The sequence below is a fragment of the Pseudopipra pipra genome, chromosome 3, assembly GCF_036250125.1.
Source record: "Pseudopipra pipra isolate bDixPip1 chromosome 3, bDixPip1.hap1, whole genome shotgun sequence".
Classification (NCBI taxonomy): Eukaryota; Metazoa; Chordata; class Aves; order Passeriformes; family Pipridae; genus Pseudopipra; species Pseudopipra pipra.
Genome location: NC_087551.1, coordinates 91460257 through 91476502, shown reverse-complemented (window position 1 = coordinate 91476502; position 16246 = coordinate 91460257). Strand labels below are relative to the sequence as shown.

Sequence of the window (16246 nt, the reverse complement as noted above, 5' to 3'; positions counted from 1 at the left end):
TTTTGGTATTCTAATTCAGTGAAGGTAAGGAAGGAAGAGATGAGAAAAGAAGCCCTGCTACTGTACTTCAAATTCTCTCCAAAACTTTTCAGTAGAGATCCCAAGTAGTGTTCTTACTTTTTCAAGGTATGGGGACTCTCGCAAATTCTAATGTACAACTGCTTGGGGAATGGACTAGATAGAGAGCTGGCATCAGGCTCAGTTAACTCAATATCTCTATCATAAAGTCATGTTTAACTTTATGTCTTAATTACTATTTTTCTTTAAGTAAATACTAACCTGATTTTTGCTCAATATCCTTAAACAATTTTAAGATGCCATCCAACTGTCTTGTAAGTTCTGCTTTCAAATACTCTTCCCCAACTAGTGTTGACAGCTCTTCACAAAGGGTTTGCGCGGCATTTATATTCTTCATTTCCTGTTCTATTTCCTCCTTCATTTCTCTAGCAATTTCCAGTTGTTGTTTCACAGCATCAGGTTGTGTACTCACAGCCAGGCTGCTGCTTAGCTTATTATCCAAGGCACTTAGCTTATCAGATAGACTTCTGAGTAGACTTTGATACTCTGTGCTTTTCACAATGGCTTGGTCAATTCGGTCACATCTCTTCCTCAGCTGGCCAGTTAGACTGTCCCATTTCTGTGCCACAGCTGCCAGTTGCTCTTTTACAATTTCATGTGAGGGTGGATGTTCACCAGGTCTCTTCAGAATCCCTTCCCCAGCCATAGTTAACTGCTCATATTGTGGCTTTCTGGTGTCAAACTCTTTGAGCAGAATCTAGAAAGAAAGAGAATTTTAAAAAGCATTTACCTAATGAGAAAAAGCAGAAAAGTGCTTCTGACAAAAAATTATGTAGAATTTGTTGTAGCTAAGCTCTCCAATCTCTGACCTTAAAAGCCAGTGAAATAAATGCACCTTCTACACATAAACTGTGTTGTTTTCAAGCATTTACATCAAAGAACCAGAAAAAAATGAGGTGAATTTACATATCATCTAATGGAAATTCAACCAGGAGATACAACTAAACAATGAATTCTGTTAATATGACAGTAATTAAGTAACCACACCAAGTAAAGTAAATGCTTTTTAGTTTCAAGCAGTGTCTCCTTTCCTAGACAGTTTTGGTATTTCTCTTAAGATAGAACTTCAAAGAAGGTGTATTCTGACATAATACTGCAATGTATTATTAAAGCACAGAAAATACCGGGATAATTCACAAAATTACTGAATGTGTACTCTGAGACCTTTAAAGTTTATATCACTGGATTCTTTTTTTGACAGTATTTTTGGTTTTTTTTTTGACAGTAAGTCACAGTGCTTGCAGAAGAAGGGACAAATATAATGCTTTTACTTTACAGAACATTCCGAAGCCTTTCTAAGTCAATTAGGTTGAACTTTTAAGGACTGTTAAGTGATACACTGTGGTTTTATGCCTTCAGTCTAGATTTTTGAAGCACTTACAAACCAATATTGAGTCATTTTCACATAATCTTAGAACATAGTTCATGTTTTAAGCACTTCATTTTAATCAATAATTATATTGCAGCTTTAATAATTTTTTTGCAAAAAATATGGTTTTTCTCATCAGTTTAAATTACCTGGCAGCAATAGAAATGTTTGAAATTAAAATTTCTACATTGTGCAATCTCATCTGATTTCACTTTTGTTTCTTTTGTCTGCAGTTTGCTGTATTGCTGTCAGCAAACTGCTCCACTTTCTCATTGTACTTTCTTCTGTCTTTTACACCCTTGGCCTCATATCTATCCACAGTATTGCATTTCACTTGCCTTTGTATTTTTGTTAGCTACTGGCACAGTCTATTGAATAAAATCTCAAAAAGCTAGTTCTAAGCCTAGACTGTAATAAAGAATGACCATAAGATGTCAAATTAATAAAATCCAAAGAGATATTTTCATTCCACTCCAGAGAAACCACACTACGGTCAAAACAAAAAAAAAATCTATCAGAGGATCAGTATCTTAACATTTTTTCCTTTAGCTGTACTGATCTCTCTTCACTCCTATGATAATTTTTTCTTGTAATTACTGTAGTCAACTATGACTTAAGCTGATAAACAAATCTAATGGATCATACTAACCACTATCTACTCTAGATGCAAAACAGTACTTTGCTAATAGAAAAATACCAGAAGAAATGGAAATCAATAATGTATGTTGGCACTACTCACCTGAACCTGTTGCTTTTGTGTATTCAGCATATTAGGATCAATTGATAGTGGTCCTAGCACACTGACCATCAGCTCTTTTTCTACAAGCCAGTGCTTTAGCTGGGCTTCTGCTGTCTGGAACTGGGTCAGGTAGTTTGATGACTCCTCCAGTTTTTGTTGTCTCTCAGATGTAACTTGATTGAGCTCTTTCCATTTGGAATCTAACAATGATAATGTTAACATATTGCATGCATATTCTAGCAGATGGGTTGTCAGGCAGCAGACTATATATGAAACATAAAGAGAGCTCTCTCATAAGGCTTTTTGCTGATTAACTCCAGATGCCTTATTGCACTGACTCGGCAAATACATCTTTTAACAGTCAGACTCATATACATTTGGATGAAGGTCAGACACTTGTGGAATTTTTAGACCAATGAATATACAACATGTAATAAAACTGGACTAGCATATTACTAAATGAAATACCCCTAAATTTAGGCTTTGGTCTCAAATGACATTAAAGCCAGAGGGCTGTACTCAGTTATAACTCAGGTGCCTGATCTAGAGAGACAAATCTTCCTTCTTATTCAGTAAAAAAACCTCATACCTTTATAAGGGTTAGCAGAAACCCTAATTTAGGCTTCAACTTCGAACAGCTGTCTGAAAAAGCCTAACTCTTTCAAACTCTTTCAAACTCTCTCAAACTCTTTCAAACATCTGCTTTCAAAGCCTGTGGAGATTACCTGTCTCATTTAGACATCTAAACAAGGTACCTAATGACAGGCAATGAGAATACTTCTGCACATAGCTATTTCAAAAGTACTGTGTGAGCTTAGGTTCACATCTGTGCCAACATATGGTCTTTTCCACTCGTGGCAAGTGGCTTCCAGAGGAGACATTGAGTCTTACAGTCTTGCAACTTTCCCCTTCCCCTCTGTGAAACTGTCAGTGCTTGCTCAGTCAGCTCTGGTATCTTGCTAATTCTCCCTGTCCCTGATCTTCATCTTTGGTTTTTTCAATTCCTTTTTGCTGCTTCACAGTCTTTGACCTCTGCTTATTCTGTATTAATTCCCTTTCAACATTACAAAAGATCTCTTGGAGATCTTACCTGCTACTTAAACTTTTCAGAGTTTCACTTAAAACAGGACAGACTGGAAAAATCCTCAGCTTCGAAGTTACTGTTGGTGTAACTATAGAAATGCCTATCACTATGGAACAAGACTGACCTATAATTTATTTAAAATATGGCAAACCTAAAAAGAATCTTTAAAAGCTTATGACAACTATGTACTGCAATATCTCAAAATCTACTGTTCAAACATGGTCATTTCCTCCTTTTTTTTTGGCAAAATGTATAGAATCAGTTTTAGAAAACAGCAAAAGGTTACCAAACCTACCAAATGACAAAAGCCACTAGTTCATGGGGAAAAAAAAACATGTAAAAGAGCATTACCAACAACTCTAACTGTTCTTTACATGAAATTAGAATCAACTTAATCTGTTGTATTGTGTAAGAAGAATAAAACGTATCTTGAGCAGCAACTGGTCAGTCAAGTTTTAACTGCAGATAAAAGGTAAAGCCCTCTAAAGCAAGGAGTCAAGCTATAGCCTCTCTCAACTGCACTGATACAAATGCAAAGCCTGTGGACATCACTGTCATTACTCCAGATCTATACTCCTGTTAAGGGAGTTATTTCCAGAGAATTTAAGGAGTAGGAGGGAGAAAGATACTAAAAATACTAGTGATTGGTAATACATTAAAAAGTTCATAAAAAAACAACTTCCAAATCACTGAGCTATGATACAGCTTTACTGAAGTACCTATTTTATCCAATGTTTGTCTCCACTTAGGTGCCTCGGGAGAGTCAGAGTTCTTCTCCAGCAGCTCTGTTACTTTGTCCTTTAGTTCCTGCACTTTATTAGCACTTTGCTTTAATTCAGTTTCAAAAAGCTGCAAATTTAAATGATAAAATAAATAAATAAGAGACTAAAGAGGAATGATAAAGTTTGAAGTCCTTAATATTGAGATGCTAAGCATGAAGATAAACAGTAAATATCTAGCACTTATATACTACTTTTCTGTTATGAATCTCAAAACACCTTATAATGGTATATGTTGCTGGTCAAATTTTTTTGGAAGAGAGAACCTGAAAGACTTAAACTACATTAATAATTATTGCTTAATTTGAACAAGTGACAGAACTAGAAGAATTCAGATAAATAAGTTCCACTAGGTCCCATCATATTCACATATATTTGGAACCTGTTAATGTACAAAAGGCAAACTGACTACTGCAAAGCACAGTTCACAGCAGAAATAACCCCAATAGCACCAACAGAGAGGAGTGTGGTGTGGCCTCATTACCTCAGTAGAAATCCTGCTATCACAGACAGACTGTTTCTTGTAGATCTCCTAAAACCACAGTTTAAAGAGAACCGTAGCTTAAAGTGAGGCCTAACAGGAGACTGACATGCCTCAGCAAATCCTAATTCATGATGTTCTTGCAGACAGAAGTGAACAGTTCTTATACAACCGGCAAAGGGCTCTTATACGAATGTTCTTAAGTAACAAAGCTTGCCCTGGAGAGTTGCTTTTTAATTATCCAAAACCCACTAAAATAAACACTGAACAAACTGTACATCATTTAGAACTTCTAGTAAAAGGTCCAACTGCATTAGATGACTCTTGCCTCATTCAGTTTTCCAGCTATTTGTGAATATTCTTCCATTACTACACCAGGGGTAAGAAGCTCATGTTAGCTTTGCATAGTCTCTGTTAAAAATAAAGAGCTAGTTTTATTCCACACTTAGTCTGAATTTTAAGATTGAATGTTATCCGGCTCTGAGGAAAGTTGGTAGATGTTCAGGTTAATTTTTAAGGATGACCCGCCAAATATAAAAGAAACTCAGTTAAATCAAATTCTGTTCCTTGTTTAAATACAATCACAAGCAAGGAATGAATTTCCCCTATGCATTACATTTCCCTTTATAGATGAACCTTTACATGTGTAAACACTGTCCTTCATTGCTAGAGAAGCATATGTCTCCAATGCTGAAACAGGACAGAAGCCTACTGCTGATTCAGTGGTTTTCTCAAATCAGCTAAAAAGTGGGGAGGAGACTGTTGTGCAGCTATATAACTTAACAAGCATGACAAGGCTGCTGAAGAGAAACACTGCCTTGGAAGAGACATAAGCTGCTGCAGCTGCAGAGACCAGGAGGTCTGTGGAGTGTCAGTGAATCAGCAGCTGCAGAAACAGCTTTTGGACAGATACAGCCCTTCAGATATTACAAGTAATCTAGTATATACCTTTAAACCTCTAAGGAGATCAAAAAAGTTAATTGCATAATCAATAGAGCCTCACCTATTTTAACTGTCCACCAAAATTACTATTTTCTGACCTGCAAAACTGGTTCTCTCTGACACAGTGCTCCTTTCTCCACTGACACAGTTTGCCAGATTTGCTCTAAGCCTGACTGACATGGTTACTAGGATCATCTAAATGCTCTCAGCAACATTAAGCTAGGCTGAGATATCAGTTATGTCATAGCATCTGCCCAATAACCAATACAAAAGAGTATGTTTTTGAAGGCACAAAGTACCTTATGTTGCTCAACTTGGGCTTTAACCGCTTCACTATCAGTTGGAGCAGCTTCCCAGTCTGATGCAGTTTTCTCCATTTTTTGCAACCAATGCATCATTGAGGTTGATTCTTCCTGAATATTTTGCATTTTTGAAAGCATACTTTCTAGTTCTGAAATCTTTTCATTCAATAAAACTCCCAAATCTTCATAACTGTGATTTACATCAGACATAGCTTGTTGAACAGTTGTCAGTTCTGTAAAAGGAAAAATGCACAAAAACTATGTTAGAAGTTACAAGCCCTTCAAACAGTATCACCTGGACTTCTAAACAGTACTAGTTACAATAGCTAATAGTCCCCCAAATAAGAAGTTGCTGAACGTGTTAGAGTGATTTCCAATTCACTCTAAATGTGGAAACACTACATCTGAATGAGCTAATGTAAGCTCCTATTTGCAAGGACTTCTCATTTCACAGAAATCAGTTTTTCAATACATACAGTTACATAAACACCTTTCAATCTTTCTACCCATTGTTTTTTTAGTATTTTAAGCACCAATTCCCTGACAAAAAGTTGAACATGCTAGGCTACAGTTCCGGTATATAAAGGTCTTATGTAAGTTCCTTTGTCACAGTGACACAAACGTATATGAAATGGGTGTCTTTGTATACATATACTTGTGTATATGTGCGTTGTGAGTGCTAGTGGGTGTTAAAATTTCAAACCCCATAGACACGTATTAGGCTTTTCTCAAAAGCCATGTGTTATATCAAAATAGCTATCCCTGTATACATTTATAAAAGTATATCTTGAGTCACGAAACACAGCCAGATTTAGTCTGTCTTCAAAGAAAATAATGATAGGTATTGTTATAATTAATTTGAGTATCATTCCCTAGTCAATATAATTTTCTTATGAGATGGTGATGTGAACAAGCAGATTTATGTACAACATTAAAAAAATACTTCCATATTTATTAGCAATTGGCAAGCACATTTCTTTATCACATGCTGAAATTTTTACTGACCTTTATTTTTCAGGAAATCCTGAGTTCCTGGAGCTCCTGCTTCACCATTTAATATTGTGCCACCTGTGGATCAAGAGAGATGAAGTCTCATGCTTACTCCCACCCAGGAAGACCACCCCCCAGCACGGCATTTCCTCTTCAAAACAGCAAGATACATAGCTATTACTACAACATTAAGAATAAAGAATAAAGCTCCAGCCAGCTAGTACCATAAGTGGTACCGCATATCCACAGCATATGCATTGCACGTGCGTATGTTCATATGTGCTTAGGGCACCTTTACCCACCAGGGAAGTGGTTGAGACATCATCCCTGGAAGTATTTAAAGGACATGTAGACATGGCACTAGGGGCATGGTTTAGTGCTGGACTTGGCAGTGCTGGGTTAATGGCTGGACTTGATGATTTTAAGGGTCTTTTCCAACTTAAATGACTGTATGGTTTACCACTGTACCTCTGTACAAAAAGCTCTTGATACCAATTGGATTAATCCCTCCCTATATTGTCATAAGCAAGACTTCAGCACGTGCTCCATGACAAGGATTGCACAGTGGGGTCCTTACTGTTAGACTTGAAGTCCTTACTGTCACTTGGAGGCAGCCACTCATCCAGGCACCCCTACTAATTAAAATAATTCCAGAGCCTCTGGAACCAGAGCTACATGAGCTTTCTAAAACATTGTCAGACCACAGAGCTGGGGCACGTGATCATGCGCAGAGAACTGCAAGGAGAATCACTTCCCGCTCTCCTGCACATATGTATTCCCAGCTGAGCAATTAACAGAGAAAGATTAATGGTTTCCTTGGAAAAGGCTATGCATCCACCCTACAGTACCAGCTGGACAGTGAGGACCACATTAGTGGCAGCTGGAGGATGGCAAGAGAAAACAAACCAGATAAGAGAAGTCACAGGCCCCTGCCAGAGTCTTGTAAATCTTCATGCTCTATTAGCTCGACTTTAGTATTTTTAACTGTGCTAAAGTGAAACACAGTAAAGCTCTTGTCTAGGAGGGCAAATGCTCTAGCCTGAAGGATTACAGCTGTTCTTACATGATAGTTATTTAACTGTTTTTCTATCTGGATGTATAGAAGTAGAGAAAGAGGCAGAGGAAGGAGCCCAAATAAGGTTCCGAAATGTTCCTTGAAAGATTTTTATTAAAAGTTCAAATAAAAATGAAACCACAGGCGGCTACTAAAAAGAGATGTGAGAAAGGAAGTGTTCTACTTTTTCCCACTTTGGCAGTCCCCATCCTCCCAGTGCTTTGCAGATGACCAATGAAGGCCAATACACTTGAATTTATTTCCAGACCTAGTCAGTTCAAGAATTGACTGAAAATGTGCTTATGGTCATTAAAACACCCAAGGTACCACATCCTTGAACTGTAGCTGGAATGATACTTAGAAGAATAACTTGTTTCTGTAGAACAAATTAACATTTCACACTGGAGTACAGAAAATCGTGAAAATAGATTTGCTGCCTTTAAATTCTGATTACCAGTAAAAAAGAATTCAGCTGAAGATCCAGACTGAAAAAAAAAACATTTTGGCCCAGGAAAATCATGCTAGGATATGAAGTCACTACCCTTCTGTGCTGTTGTTTCAACTAAAACACTGACTAGCATTAATTACACTATTATATTGGGACGAGTAGGTTTGCCTAGGCTCACTTTTTAGGTAAATCAAGTCCTCATTACTCTTCTAACAAAAATTCCATGACTCTGCAAACCCTTCTGTGTTTGCCTGGTATCACAGAATAGCCTTCTGCCCATTAAAGAGGTATCTCTGTGCAGGTACATCAGTGTTTGCAAAAGCAAGGTTTGTATTTCTCCTGCTTGCAGACTTGAAGACAGTGAACCACTGAACACTGATCAGAGTAAGTCAACTTCTCAGTATCAGAAGCTTTCTGGGGTGAGGTGAAGGCAACTGTGATACTATTATTTTGTTCATTATCTGAGAACTACATACCAAAGTAACAGCTTTAGGACCTGTTAATCATTAACATCAGAGCACTTTTACACAATTTTGGCAGAGTAAAACAATTAGAATGTGTGTTGAATTACTACAGCAATTAGACAGTTTGAATGAGAATCACAGCATACAATAGTCAGAAGAGACATAGCTAAATGACTTCTCACGAGCCATAATATTCAGAATGCTAATCCAAAGGTGAAATATTTTAATTTTTGTCTTAAAGGTTTTAAAAATTCCTGAAATATAAGGCTTACCTGATTATACAAATGCATACCTGACTTGGCAACTGCTCTCAGTTTTGCAGGAGAAGTCACAGCAGTAATTAGGTTACACAGCAAAGTTCCTCTGCTATTCATTTTCTGCAGTTCAGGTGCTTTTAATGTCCATTCATCTTTTAAATTCTGGTTAAGACAGATAGTAATTTGATCATTACAAAACTGATTTCAGACTTAAAAGATTTATTGTAAAGAAAGGAACAACTCTGCTACTTGGGAATCCCCTGCAAACATGCAAAGGAAAGGTGAATGTAAATGCAGACTGCAAGTTCCCTAATCCCAGTCACTATGACTGCTTACACCTTAAATCTTTAATGTTTGTAATAGATCCTTTAGTTCTTTCAGCCAGATTTCACTTTTCCTCTACAATAGCTTACCAATGTATCTTCCAAAGGTTTCTTTAACTCTTCTGTATTCAGAGAGGGTTGTGCTGCTGGAATTCGTTCTGTGGTCTCTTTTATCCATTTCTTTAATGATTCTACAAGGAGCTCAAAAGTATCCATTTGTTTCTGACAAGATGATACATCCTCTTCTCTAGACAATTAAAAACAATTAAAGGAATGGTAGTATTCCATCTGATAATTAAACCAACTGATATTATCAATCCAATATTACTATTCCTAAATTCAAAGTGTCACAAAAGCTAATGTTAGGGATATAAGCAGAATGTACAAAATCTAGTCTTGCTGTAAAGGTAACATATGGAATCTTCTATAATTTCTCCAGTTTTCCTTTGCAGCTTGATGCCAAATGGTACTCTAAAGCAAGATGCACAAGCAGCAATTTCTGTTCTATCAGAGAAGGGGAGAAGGGTTTTCTTAAAACTGCCAGGACTCCTGCAAATGCCACAAATTTGAAAAGTTACTTGTCTTTACAGTCCATATTAGTGCTCTTGAGACAGACAGACTAACTACAGAGGCATTTTCAAATAGAATCTTTCTCTTTAAATAAAAATCCCTCACTTACTTTGGTTAACTGCAGTCTCTTGAGATTGCACACAAAAGGATAGCAGTCATCACAACATTCACACTATGTTATTAGCCAAAGCGGAAACACTTTGATTATTCAACTTACTTTTCCTTTATAGTCTCCTCTACCTCTTTGAATTTCTTAGATAAAGCATTTACTTTTTCTGATACCAATGCTTTATCTCCAGGAAGAGCATGGAATGAAAGTTCTTCAAGAAGCTGCTTCAAAACTTCCAGATCCTTCTTGTGTTGTGCCAATTCTACACTAGCTTCCTGCAAAATAGGATTACATTCTTCATACTAGACTTAACAATCACTAGTTGAAAATTAAACTCTTGATTTTAGCTAACCAACCAAAGCTGGGAAAAAAGCATGCCTTATTTATTGTTCAATCATTAGAGGAGTTAGACTAAAAATACACAATATATACAAATTGAATGCTACAGTACCTGCATGTACTGAGACACTTCACTAACATCTTTTCTTGGTGCCTCTGTCTCACTGAGGGCCTGGTTCTTCTCATCTAGAAATGACTGAAGTTTTTCTGACAGACCTTCAAATAACTCCACTTTAGTCTTCAACTCCTCCATTTTCAGAAGCTTCTCTCTATGCTTGTTACTTGCTTCAGAAAACCGTCCTGCAAGTTCACTCATTTTAGCTTGCAGCGTGGATGCAGTGGATGGATCTGCTGTTTCCGTGAACTTCTTCACTTTTTCATTCATAGTGTTTATACTGCTTTGGCGACCCGCAATGTCTTGTTCCAGCATCTGAAACAAACAGAACTGCTTTGCACTCCTTAAAACTAAATGTTAAGAAGTAAACCTGGTCCACCATATAAAGCAACAAATCAGTACAGTTAGACCAGCAGTGTAGATCTATTTCAGCAACAAAAATCCTTATGTGCAGTTTTACTTCACATAACAGTCCTCTTATCAAGTATTTTGAATCCATTAAAGGTGACAAACTAAGATTTTCTTTCTTGAAATCTGCATTATGAAACATATGTTTCTTCTTTCAAAGAATGCTACTTACAATGCTTTTACTAATAATATCCTGAATAGCAGCAGAATTCAAAGGCACTTGTTCTTGTTCCTTAAGGCTCTTTTCAACTCCTTCCATCCAATCCAGCATTTCATCCAAACCATCTTGCACACTTAGGGATCGTGTCAGAGTTACTTGAAGCTTTTCATTCCTTTCATTCACAGATTTGGATAAATTGTCATACCTCTCCACAATACCATCTGATAAAGAGAAAATAATTTCAATATTTTCCTCTAGTCAAACTAAGCTTTTAACTCGTTTTACCAGTTCTTACCAGTTGAGTCAAAAATTGCTACTCAGAATGAAGAAAAAAATATCAGCTTCAGTCACTAATAATGCAGAATCAAAGATCAAAATCCTCAAACAGAGCAAAGAAACACACAAGACAAGGGAAATGAGGGAGCAGCTTACAGCTGTAGTGCCCAGCTTTAGAAACTGGTTCCAATGAAGCTCTACCTTAAGACAGCTGTAGACTGTTACCAAGAACTAAAATAGCAGGTTATTAAGACAGGTCTTCTACAATTATGTCTCTTGTGTTATTGTGAGAGCTGAGAAGTTCTTCCAGATGTTTCTTCCTTAGACATTCAACACTTTTGAGATAACTTTCTGAAAGTTACAAGCTCCATATATCTCCTATGGAGTTTCATCACCAGCTCCAAAGAGACAAGCCTTCAGTTGGGTTTTTTTGTTGTTCTGCAAGTTACTTTTGGGATTCCAGTAAGAGATAGTTGTGCGATACACAGGGTCTTCAAACTTTAGACAGTGGTGAATGTCATGCTGTGCTACTTCTCACAACTGATAGGGGAAAAGTATTGAGTGTAGGTGTTAATGTTTTGGTGGTGGTAAGGTTTTGTTAGTCACAAGTTTTTTGTCCTGTATGAGAAGAGGCCAAGGGCTGCCCCATGAAAGACACAGATGATTTCAGCCAACTACAGCTGACCCGCCAGAAGGCACAGCTGATCTCTTCAGCCTCTCAAAAATGTATTTAAGAAAGGGGAAAACACTGCATGGGACTGAGAAATGAGGGAAAAGAAAGTGTGAAAACCAGCCCTGCAGACATCAAGGTCAGACAAGAAAGAGGGATAAGAGGTGTTCCAGCTGCTGGAGCGGAGATTCCCCTGAAAACTGTGGAGGAGCATGCTGGAGCAGATAACCACAGTGCAGCATGTAGACCACCTCATGCTAGAGGAGGTGGTTATTTCCTGAAGAAACTGCATCCTATTATCCCAAAAGATTTCAGCCTGTGGCGAGGTCCTGCACTGGAGAAGGGGAAACACATGAGGAGGAGAAGCAGAGAAGAGAGTAGCTGCTGCGGACTGACCACAGTCACCCATTTTCCACCCACACTGCAATGTTTGGCAGGAAGGATATGAGTAGTTGGGAAGGAAGGAGTGACAGTGAGCCTGGAAAAAAGAGTGAGGTGGAGGATAGCATTGCTGTAATTTGTCTTTGTTTCTCACTTTCGAAACCTGCTTTATTTGGCAATAAATGAAAGTTAATTTTCACCAGGTCAAGTCTGTTTTGCCCATGACAGAATTGGCAAGTGTCTTTATCTCAACTCACGGGCTTTTCCATCTTATTTTCTACCCCCATCCGCTTGGGCAAGGGAAGTGAAAGAGCAGCCAGCCAAGGTCAATCTCATCACAGTTAGTCTCTTTAAGTCAGAAGGAAATAATTCCTCAGCTCAGTAAACTTCAAGTAACTGCTTGGAAATAGGTAGTTAAAGTAATGTTTCTTGAACCTGAACATGCTCCTTCCCACTGAAGAATTTATGATCCTCAGCAAATCACTACCTTTGCTTGGCAATCCCTATTTCGGGGAAAAAAAAAGTGCAAAAATGAAATGACAGCTTTTAAGTGAAAAGCATATGGATCAATGTAGGAGAGAGACCAACAATGAAGTTGCTGTGTTGTAATGGCTTATGACTCAACAAAACATGGACTTGAACAGTGACACAAGAATGTGGAAGCTCTGTATTTTGTCTCTTCCACAACCTCCACGCAGACACAAGTGATAAAAAGAGGTATTAAGAAAAGCAAATATTTTACCCAGAGTTTTCTGAATCTCATCTTTGTCTGGTGTCAACTCTCCCCTTGTATCCAGTAACACTTCAGCAGCTTTTTTCAGTTTTTCTACAGCAATTTGGTGGTTAGATACTTGTCCCTGAAGAACCTGTAAAATTTCACTATTATCAGTTATGCTTTTCAGTACAGTTGATAGTTACATTTGCAAGGTATGATACATCATACAACCTAAACTTAGTGCTGGGAATAAACTAATTCCGTTTCTGACCTCTCCCTAAGAAAAATCCTGATGAGTGGCTCTGAATGCTGTTGACCTTCTGGCCCTTGTTTAGTTCATTCACCATCTTTTTTGTCTTCTGTTTTAGAATGTTTGTCCGACTCAACTGATTTCTTGCATGTAACTTCAAAATGTGTCTTTTGATTCATTGTTTCTAAAGACCACTTGTACAGACTCCATATAATAAACATATTTTTCAACTCAGCATCCGACAACAATTCAGGGGAAAAACATACAGTCAGCAGCAGCAGTTACACATTCACCACAAGTGGTATTGACAGGATTAGGCTGACATCATAGTGTAAATAGGAACAGCTTGAAACAACATGATTGCCTTCACAGACAGGAACTTCCTGGAGTCAGTGTCACTGAATTTTTCCTGCGTTTGTCCATCTAACCAAGGAACACATGTTTAGATACTAGCACAGCCATGATTCACTCCAGAGTCAAAGACAGTAAGGATGAATCAACTTCTAAAAGTGGCTTTGTCTCTCCACTACATCGAAGTACTTTAGTGTAAATAATCTTTAAATTATTTTAGGCCTCTGTGCCAGGTGCATCTCTGTATGATGTACATTTGTTTTTATTCACTTGCACGTTATACAAGTCCAAAATGAAGGTACTTCTCATTTATTTTTTGAATCACACTAACTCAATGAATATATGAAGCAAAAGGTAAATGCTATGTGCCCTGCCAGGACAAAGATGGACATGTCAGTGCATTCAACAATGGCCTCCAGAGCACAACCAGATCACAGTACATCTTGTTGACCAAACTGACACAATGAATCTCAGAGAGACCTGAAGAGGAACTTCCCTTACACTAGTACTTGTGTGGAAAAAAATATAAAAGAAAAAGAAAGAAAGAGAAAAAAAAAAAGAGGTACCATAAAACTTTGTATGCTGGCAGAAGGCAAGCAAGCTGATGCCAGAGGCTCTGAAGAATATTCTGAAGAACAGTTAATCCCCATAAAAGGATTAGACCTCATCATGCTGCCAAGGTCTGTGTCTAGCTGGGTTATCAGCTGCATGTGTTGGCTACAAGGGACAGCTTTAACTTGCAACACCTGACTTCTTCAAAATACTCTTTGTTTTGCTTTCATTAATTGGCTTTCTTTCTTCAGCCTCCTGTTTTTTCTCTTCCTTTGAATCTTTTGACAAGTTGTACCCTCTCCCTTCTTCCCAACTCATATTCATTGAGTGCTCTTTTGTGTGGAAAGTAATCCATTTAGACATTTCATAAAAAGAACCCCAGTACTCACTCCTTTTGTATTACTTCCATGAAAATTTGCATTATAGAGAATAGAATTCACTTTGGCATAAGGAACAAAAAGTTTAAATGAACCTTCAAATTGTGATTGGTGTTATTCTTCTCTTCTAGCACTTGGAAGCACAAATGTGCCTAAATTGTTTCATTGTTACAAGTCCAAAAATTACACTTTTAGTTTTGTTGTCTTAAACATAGCTGTTATTTGTCTCCTTTTGATGTCATGCACCAAAGTGTTGGGCAATTGCAAATGTGGATTTGAAAGATACCATAGGTAAAGGTAACTACTGCTCAGGCTGATGTAAGGGAAATGGTTAAAGCATGGGCTTTCCAAAAGCCATTGACTATGATTTGTCAATAGTAAACATATCCAGCCTGCACTGATACTCCACAGAACACAGATAAAACAGTGAGGAAATGCCGGTCCAATAGCCTTGCTCACTGAAAAATAATCTTCAGTTTGTTTATATTATAGGTGATGGAATGTGTTTATGAAAATATGAGTCAGTTCAATGATGCCAGAATGTATGAAACTTCATATAAATGACCTTATACTTGAGTTCCTAAAGCTTTCTCTAAACCTACGCTTCATGCAGCTAACTGCAGTTTTACATTCAGAAGCTCTATCACTAACTTTTTTTTGCCTCTACTAGGATTTACATAAAGTCATGAGTTACATGCTCAGTGGGAAAAAATAAAAAATACTGGTTTTCTGTGCAGTGCAAATTATGTTATATTCACTCTCTGCAGGGTATATAACACTGGATGCCACTGAAGCAGGCAAATAGACTACTCACATCACACTGCTTATCTGGTATGATCCCTTTCATAATGAAGTAACACACAAATGTGAACAGAAAAAAATCAAGAGTCACAGACAACAACCAAATGGACTTCTCTATAAGGAACTCTATCCCAAGCCCTACTCCAATAGCCAACTGTAATCACTAAATCCTATCTTATTCAAAAACTTTCCAGATTTTGCTAAGTGATATAAAACACATCTTGCTTTCACCACTGCTAATACAGTCTTGGTACCCCTTTTTCTTTTCAGTGCTTCTCAGGTATCACCCTGGACTGCCAAATTTCAGAACCAGAAAAGTTGCATGCCCACATGAAGGGCAAGAATTTGGCCTGCAGCCACTTGGATTATATTAGATCATCCTGTTTTTCAGACAAAAAGTAGTTCCTTTTAGGAGAAAAGTATTTTTGCTTTTTAAAGCTTTTCACCTTGGTTTCTTCAAGTTGTCTTTGGAGATTTTTGGGATCCACTGCAATTGGCTCTGATAGTTGTTTGTTCACAGCTATTTCAGAGGCCTGGAGACCTGACAAAAGTCCAGAGGAGGCATCTTCATAATGCTGGTATTTATCCACCAGGTCTTTAAGGTTATTTCCAAGGATGCTACACTAAAAGAGTAGAAAATAAACAAGCAAATACCCAGGCATTAAACTGTGTGCTGCATTTCATACCAAAGTCATACATTCCTTCCTTCCTGAAATACTGCATGATTTTTTCCTGCCATCATCCCACTGTCTACCTGATTTCTGAACTAAGACATGACAGCTGGACAGGCTATGCAGGTCTTCCCAGTTTGTGCTCCTGAAAGGTGATTTAGGATCAATTTACCGATACAGGTGGGAAACTG

The 16246-nt window shown here is 37.6% G+C and overlaps 1 protein-coding gene across 33 annotated transcripts in view; it reads right to left on the bottom strand.

Moving 5' to 3' along the window:
* The window catches only part of DST (dystonin), a 311288-nt gene that overhangs the window by 83356 nt on the left and 211686 nt on the right, over nucleotides 1-16246 (bottom strand). For all 33 annotated transcript variants that reach the window (XM_064650251.1, XM_064650255.1, XM_064650253.1 and 30 more), the window contains 12 exons: nucleotides 15831-16007; nucleotides 13081-13204; nucleotides 11024-11232; nucleotides 10441-10758; nucleotides 10098-10264; nucleotides 9401-9557; nucleotides 9023-9149; nucleotides 6780-6842; nucleotides 5772-6007; nucleotides 3990-4119; nucleotides 2187-2386; nucleotides 280-775 (listed from right to left, as the gene is read on the bottom strand). In XM_064650251.1, coding sequence (XP_064506321.1) covers nucleotides 280-775; nucleotides 2187-2386; nucleotides 3990-4119; nucleotides 5772-6007; nucleotides 6780-6842; nucleotides 9023-9149; nucleotides 9401-9557; nucleotides 10098-10264; nucleotides 10441-10758; nucleotides 11024-11232; nucleotides 13081-13204; nucleotides 15831-16007 — 2404 coding nt within the window. The remainder of the gene's footprint in view (nucleotides 1-279; nucleotides 776-2186; nucleotides 2387-3989; nucleotides 4120-5771; nucleotides 6008-6779; nucleotides 6843-9022; nucleotides 9150-9400; nucleotides 9558-10097; nucleotides 10265-10440; nucleotides 10759-11023; nucleotides 11233-13080; nucleotides 13205-15830; nucleotides 16008-16246) is intronic.